Source organism: Dioscorea cayenensis, chromosome 17 (assembly GCF_009730915.1).
Source record: "Dioscorea cayenensis subsp. rotundata cultivar TDr96_F1 chromosome 17, TDr96_F1_v2_PseudoChromosome.rev07_lg8_w22 25.fasta, whole genome shotgun sequence".
NCBI lineage: Eukaryota > Viridiplantae > Streptophyta > Magnoliopsida > Dioscoreales > Dioscoreaceae > Dioscorea > Dioscorea cayenensis.
Window position 1 is genome coordinate 986734 of NC_052487.1, and position 8323 is coordinate 995056.

The following is an 8323-nucleotide window of genomic DNA, read 5'->3' on the forward strand; positions in this document are numbered from 1 at the left end:
TCTCTCTCTCTCTCTCTCTCTCTCTCAGAGACAGAAGATGGGTAGAAGAAGGGACATGCTATTGGTTCCTAGGGCAATAAACAATGAAAACAAGCCTCTTCACGGATTTACAGGTTTGCATATAATTGAGAAACTTTAACAAAATGTCAGGAATCCGGGCTTTTAAAGCTTTGTGACAAACAAATGAAAACAAAAATTCTGTAGCCCATAATGGTTAAATGGTTGGTAGCCACTGAGCGTGCAGTGGCCACAACTTTTTCTGATACATGGAGAAATTGTTAAGCGATTAATGAACTCTCATAAATGGCCATTAAAATTGCTCTTAGCAAGATTAGGAGTAGCTGATCATGCTCTATCTCTATATAAAGGGTACGATAGCGGTAACAGGCTACTTCACAGTTCAGTTAAGAGTTGCATACTAGAAGCCAGTGCTTGTGAACTAGCTGGGTTTGCAATATCTTGATACCATATATATATATAGCAAAATATCTATAAATGGGGAGCATTAATGGTACTGTACACAAGAAAAACAAGGCTGGTGGCCCGGCTAGCTTGCTAGCGATCGGCACTGCCAACCCTCCAAATGTTGTATATCAGGATACATTTGCTGATTACTTCTTCAGAGTCACCAACAGTGATGGCAAGGTTGAGCTCAAAGAAAAATTCAAACGTGTCTGTAAGTGTATATAGATATATATATTTTAAACTATAAGTGTTTTGAAAATATATCTTAATTTCTATTCCATGAAGAGGTGATCTTAATTGGTTTAGTTCCGGTTTGGTTCTAATTCTACAAGGTGGTTCCAATTTTGTAAATTTTTGAATCGAAACATGAAACTTAAAACAAAACTGAACGGTTTGATTTCATGGGTGGGATAAATATATATAAACCACATTCATTAGGAGCTAGGGTGATGGAATGTGTATTCTCACAGGATAAAAATTTATTAAAAAAATATATATTATAAAAAAAAACATTTTGACATTTCTTTCATGTAACCGGAGCAAGTCTATTTAAAGAAAGATCTAATTTTTTGAGAATTAGATTTTCATTCAAAATAAAAGCTTTTATTTTTTAATTTATTTTATTAATTTTCAATCTGTTATTTTTTACTTTTCAATTATGTTTTATTTTCTTTGTCTTTTCTCTCCTTGTCTTTCCTGTTTTTTCCTTCAGTTCTGATTTGTTTTCCTCATTCCTGGTGAGGAAAAACAGTCTTTTATTTTATCTTATGTCTGGTACTTTAATTTTCTTTTGTATTTGGTGTTCTCTGTTACCTTCTCTCTTTCTCTAATAAATCCGTGGTTTATCCACTTTATTCAAAAAAAAAATTATGTTTTATTTTTTATAGTATATTGTGGTAATAATAATATTTTTTATATATAATATAATATAAATATATCGAAAAGGAATTTTATTGTATTATATAACATACTTTCTTATTTTAAAAAAATTAGAAATGGAATTAGAAGGGGGGATTAGGTTCAATTTGGTTCGGTTTTTAATTTATAAGAATATTTACTAAAATCCTAAAGTTCTGGTTCAAAGTTCCATTATAAGTGAAAACTAATTCAAGTTTACCTAAATAAATTATTATTTTAACAATAATGTATTTAATAATGATTTGTAGGTTTTGTATGTAAATTTTTGTGTGTACGTATATACCATGTTTAGGTTTTTCTGAAAAAAAAAAATGTATCCAAGCTCAGACAAATATAAATATATATATATATATATATATTGGTTAAAAATAAATAAATAAATAAAAATAAACACATAGTATTAATAAAAAATAAAGATAAAATATATGTGAAACATTAAATTAAAACATGATATAGTAAAGCAAAATCATTAATATCTTATACATGATATATGTAGAAAGTGACAATATTTTTTCAAAATAATTTTTGGGAGTTTTTAAAAAAAAATTTTTTGTAAAATAATTTCTGAAAAGAATTTAACAAATATGTTTATCTATTTTTCTCGTCATTTTAAAGACGTGATAAGAAAAGCTTCACTTATATGTACACACAAATAAATAAATAAATAAATATATATATATATTCCATGAAAAAAGGTCGTTAATTAACAAACAAGTTAACCATTAATGGATGAAGGTGAGAAGTCTATGATCAGAAAGAGGCACTTCTTATTGACGGAAGAGAAGCTGAAGGAGAACCCCAACCTCTGCTCCTTCATGGATCACGCTTCACTGAACACCAGACATGATATAATGGTGGAAGAGGTGCCAAAGCTGGGAGCGAAGGCAGCCACCAAAGCTCTGGAGGAATGGGGACGTCCACGTTCTGAAATCACTCACATCATCTTCTGCAGCAGGGGTGGTGTCGACTTGCCCGGCGCCGACTACCGGATCATCAAGCTCCTCGGCCTCTCTCCGTCAACCAAACGTGTCATGCTATACATGCAGGGATGCTTCGCTGGCGGCTCAGTTCTACGTATAGCCAAAGATATGGCCGAGAACAATGAGAACGCTCGTGTTCTCATTGTATGCGCGGAGTTGACAGTCATCTCCTTCCGTGGCCCTTGTAAGGACAACGAGAACTTCAGTAATATGATCGGACAAGCCATATTTGCTGACGGCGCAGCCGCGGCGGTCGTCGGAGCCAAACCCATCCCTGAGGTTGAAACTCCATTCTTTGAAATAGTGTCCACTCACCAATACATTCTTCCAGAGACCGAGGAGCAAATTACAGCGCATTTGAGAGAAGAAGGATTCACTTTCTTATTGAATAACCAGGTGCCCACTAGTGTGAGCATGCACATAGAGAAGACTCTTGTGAAGGCTTTCTCGCCATTAGGGATCTCAGACTGGAACTCTTTGTTCTTTGTCACCCACCCTGGAGGCCGGGCCATTTTGGATCAGATTGAAGAGAAGTTAGACCTGAAGCCGGAGAAACTAAGAGCCACAAGACATATGTTCAGCGAGTTTGGTAACATGTCAAGTGCTAGTGTTTTCTTTATCATGGATGAGATAAGAAAGCGGTCTATAGCTGATGGTTTGCGCACTTTTGGAGAAGGCCTTGACTATGGAGTGCTCCATGGTTTTGGTCCTGGGATTACTGTGGAGACCGTTGTCCTTTTTGCACTCCCTCTTCATACTTAGCTACAAAACGTCAACTTGTTCATCATCATGCACCCCAGGTCTAGTCCTACCAAAATGATCCCATGATATATGTTTATGTTAAGGACGAAAATAAAGTTGTGAAACTAATTGTTTGTGTGAAATTTTTAAAGAAATAAACTTGTCTTTTATGAATATGCATGGTTCAAGCTTATCAGAGTTAAGGTTTTAATTAATTATAAATGTTAACGTAAAAGTTAGTTATTATATTCGCGTACGTACGTACGTAAGTGAAGTGTACTCTTCGAAGATGGTCCTCTAACTATATATTTTGTGTACGTGTTATATTGTTCTTGATGTGTCCTATTTGAAATGACATGTGTTTTTATATTAAAAAAAATTATAATTAGGTTATTAATTTATTTACTTCTAATTTATCTTGATCTCGGGTTAATAAAATTTTTAATCAAAGTCAAGATTCTATATAGTCCATAATAATTTTAAATCAGTACAATTGGTCTTTGTTTTTGAGATTGTTGGTTGAACCACTGAACATAATCCATAAAAGACGGAAACTTTTATAATTTTGAGAAATATATAACAGTTTTTCCTAGAATTATATAACAGTTTTCCCTAGAACAAAAGTCATTTTAAAATTTTTAAAAAAGGTGTCAATTAAATTATTGAAGAGTGGAAAACCAACTCTAGCTATAGCGATAGTTAAGCAAATATTTATAATTTAAATAAAAGCATTTGTAGTATTAATAACTAAAAATATTTGGAGATGAACATTTAAAAAAAATAAAACGTCAATCAACATAATTAAAAAATCAAAGTTTATGCATAAGGCAATATATTGAAACACGTTGAACTCAACATTAAAAAGAAAAATTGATGCCATTCAACATCAATTTTTCATCATTTTTCTTGATGACTATCTAAGATAAAAATTTACGCATAAGTGTATAAAAGAAATAGACTAAATTGACTAAAGAAAAAAAATAATTCGGATCACATTAACATAATCAATATGTAATAATACATAAGAAGTATTATCTGTTCAGACATACCAAATAGAATTAAATCTTGTTTCTCTATTGTTTTTTTTTAATAAGATGAATAAACTACAAATTTAATAGAAAAACCGGAACAACGAACAACGAACAAACAACACAAGCAGACTAATAACAAATAAGAAAACGGAAAAAAAAAAAAACCAAAACCAATGAATGAACCCAATGTTGTATTTGCTATTATTCTATTTGTTTAAATTTATAATATATCTATTTTAATAAAAAAAATCTTGTATCCCTAATATATTAAATTGTTAGTTTCATACATATATGCTATATGCAGGGTGAGGAAAACTTGTATTTGAACATAAAGTCCATTGTTTTTTTTTAATAAAAAAATTAATATTTTTTAAAGAAGTAGGGACAAGCCACACACAACGAATTCTTGCCTTTTCTAGGTAAATAAAATATCAACTTTTTGTATTGTACTGATGGACGTATATAAATTCCATTCTATTCATATAACTTCCCACATTTGATTTATTTAATAAAATATACAATGGATTCATTAATAAAAGTGATGATAGTTACTAATGTTAATAAACTAAAACCAATAAAAATATGGTAAAGACGAAAAAAACAATATATTTCTTTTTAATAAACTTATGATTTATCTATTTTATTAAAAACATATGAGCCCAATGAGTCAATAGTCCAGAGTGGTGGCTTAGCTATGCTTGGTGCACTTTCCAATTCATTGTACTTAGTCCAATTACATTTGTCATTCTCAATGTCATAGATTACAGCTTTTGAATTTCTTTTTCTATTCACATGTTTTCCAGCAGTTGTTTATTTCTAAGTTGTGCTTGAACTTAAATTTAACTACTTTATTAATAGGCATGTTTATATCTCACTTAAATATTTAAAATTTTTTCTTTACATTGAAATATCTATAATAATGGTATAAATATACTAATTATATATATACATATATATAAATGTCAATTTATTTATTTATTTATATAAAAATATATAAATCATAATTTTTGAAAATGATAGAAATCAAAACAACGGGCGCAAAATAATAGAGATAAACAATAAAAAAGAGACTGATTGAAAAATGAACTATGTCTACCAGGAGTAGACCAAGATTACATGGGGAATACAAAAAAAAAAAAGGCAAACAGGTAGAGATAGTTACTATTGAGAAATTGAATATGGGATGCCAATTTATTTTACCAATTATTGTATTTTAAATACATAAAAAAAACTATAGAACCAAAAACTAAGTATGTAACTTCTTAAGTAATATATTAAATGGTAAATAATTAAAAGCATGCATAACCATTATAAGATTAATCCATTATTAAATTATAATATATATTTTTTTATGAAAACACACAAGTCAACCTTCAACTTTTGAATTGGGAGAAATTAATTAAAACCCTTGACTTTTCCGTCAATAGATTAAATAAAAATATCAACTCTAATATTATAAAGATAGTTATTAAATGATGATACAATATAGGGAAATTTAAAAAAAAAACTTTGTGGTTTCGAGATTTACAACTCAAGGACATAGGTTTTTTTTTTGTTTTTAAATTATGTAGTTTTTCCAGTTAGCCAAAAACATGTTAACTCACATGGGTAAAATGGTCAATTTATTTAAAAAACATCTTATTTGGCATAAAAAATATATATTTTTAAATCTATTAATCTCTTCCAAAATTTTAATAAACAATAAAACTTAAATTCCAAAAACCAAACAAAATTATGTTTTTTATGCCATGTGGTCTTTTTTTTTTTATAATAAATTGATCATTTTGCATCTGTAATTTAACACAATGAAGACCATGTTAATGGCTTTTTCATTTTTTTGCTAACTGAAAAAACCACATAGAAAAATGAAAAAAACATATGTTCTATGTAAAAACCGAGAAAAGCACAAGGTTTTTTTTTTTAATTTTTCCTATAATATATGATTAATTCCCGTGAGTATTAAATATCTTAAAAATTAAATTTTAACCTAATGCATATGGGAAGGAGAAATTTAATGAAAGCATAACCAGAACATCATTACTTTATATAGTATATATATTTCTAAATAACATAAACAACTCAAAATATAAAAGGAATAAAATAAGTAGCCTATACATGGGAATTACAAGAGTGGTAAAAAGGTACAACAAGAATAAGACTGAGAACGCCCTAATCACCAGAAATAATTAGGCAACATACAAAAATAAAACTAGGAAGAAATCAGACAAAGCATTTATGGATAAAAGTACACAAGGCCATTTAATTGGCCATACTGTCTACTTGATTCATTTTTGGGAGAGGCCGAGAAAATTAAGACTGCATTTGATAGGCGATGCTGCATTCTTCATATTGTTTTTTTATCCCGCAATATCCAAAACATGAGATCAACATATATTAATTATGATTGAAACTTGTGACAAGAGCTTAGTTTTGTTCCTCACCTCTTGTGAGAGGACTGTTTTACTGTATCTTTTACTATTTCAATAAAACTGTGATTTATTCACATTTAAAAAAACACCTGTGACAAGAGGTGTTGATTGAGACAGTGGTTATTTCTTTCCGGCCAAATTTTTAAAAAAATTACTCTTACGAACATGCCCTAGATATCTCTATAAAAAGGGTCGAGAAAATCATGACTGCATTTGTGGTCGATGATGCCCTTATTTATTTATTTATTTATTTTATTTATTTCACATCATGTTGATATGCTTTCGGTATCTAAATGAAATACCAAGGAAAAGCCACATGCAAGCCCTTGACACCAAGCATAATTAAAGGCACATCAATGTTAGTAGTGAGCTTTTATCTTACAAATGCATTAGCTTAGTCCCGCATGGACTAAGATATCTAATAGACAAACTTGCACCCATGGTGAAGTATCAACCTATGATGGTGAAAGTCCGGAGCTCATCAGTTCGCATAGTTAAGCAATGTGAGTTCTATCGCATGAAAAGATAAATTAATTATTATTTTTTTTCATATTGGGTTTAAAGATCAATAATTTGATTAATAAAATTATTTACAGAAGATAAAAAACTTATAAGATTACTCAAGGTAACGTTTTATATATATATATATATTACAATTAGTTCATCTAAATAATAATATATTTATGTGTATACTTACATAAATCTAAATTCATAAAAAAAAAAAATACTGGTAGTAATGGAGAGAGACATGTGAAGTAAATGTCACAGTTTATTTATTTATTAATTAATGTTCAGAAAATCACAAAATAATAAAGGAAAAAAAAAGGGTTATCTCATCACCTAGAAGATGGCTCTAACGGTAAGTTTCAATGGTTACAATCTTTCACACGTGCCTCTCATCTTAGTTTTTATAAACATCAAATTGCAATCTATTTTACAGTTAATTATATAGTTTAAAAATATAACCGATAAATTCTAATACATATTGTTAGTTTCGCCGGTGTAATTTGTGGGTTTTAGGGAATACTCAAGCACTCATAAAAATCTCACGCAAACCAACAAAGAAAAAAGACACACGACGTTGGTAACCCAGTTCGGCGTCCACTCGCCTACGTCTGGGGGCCAAGCCCGGAGATAAACAATCCACTAAAAGAGATGAAAATACATGAGTACAAACACTTGTCACTCAACACTCACAAACAAAGATCACTATATTCTCTAGATTGTATTGTGCACCCGCTCTCTCTTACTCCAGTCGCACCCCCAATCTCAGAGCAAGGTAGCTTATATAGACGTCTCAACGTCCCAAATATAGCACATACCTCTTTTAGAATCTCCATAGCTACAAATTTAAAAAACCTTCCTAAATTAACTGTTGCAACTCCTGTTGTAACATGAATTGCAACATGACCCTGACTGCTGACTTGACTGAGTTCTGGTTACATTGCAAACGACCTCAAGACCAATCAACCTCCCGGTCATGCTTAGTCCGAGTCGATGCAGCCAAATCTCCTGATCTCGACTCCCGCTAACTAGCCTACATCCTCAGTTTCTCACTACGCAGTCCCCTCACAAGGGGCGCATGTCTTTGTGCGTCTTCATGAAACTTATCAAACTTGATCTTCAATTCACCCAAGTTTGGCCTTCAAATCTTCTCAAGAAATATCTTCAATCAATCATCTCAATCATGACAACAATAGGCATGTCTTCAAATCTTACCCTTAATAGTCTTCCATCATCCCTATTAAGATTTCTTCAA

The 8323-nt window shown here is 30.7% G+C and overlaps 1 protein-coding gene across 1 annotated transcript; it reads left to right on the plus strand.

The window, feature by feature from the left end:
• The first annotated feature begins 424 nt into the window (after nt 1–424).
• On the plus strand, nt 425–3215 carry LOC120280253 (chalcone synthase 1-like). The gene is made up of 2 exons (XM_039287029.1): nt 425–676; nt 2119–3215. Exons 1-2 carry the CDS (start codon nt 496–498, stop codon nt 3123–3125), a joined length of 1188 nt encoding a protein of 395 aa, XP_039142963.1. The 5' UTR covers nt 425–495; the 3' UTR covers nt 3126–3215.
• Nucleotides 3216–8323: the final 5108 nt, after the last annotated feature.

What these genes read in the sequence shown, in the direction of transcription:
- LOC120280253 (XM_039287029.1), top strand. Translation starts at nt 496, where the DNA reads ATGGGGAGCATTAATGGTACTGTACACAAGAAAAACAAGGCTGGTGGC. An exon ending in AGAAAAATTCAAACGTGTCT is followed by an intron (nt 677 to 2,118) that starts GTAAGTGTATAT and finishes TAATGGATGAAG; the next exon opens with GTGAGAAGTCTATGATCAGA.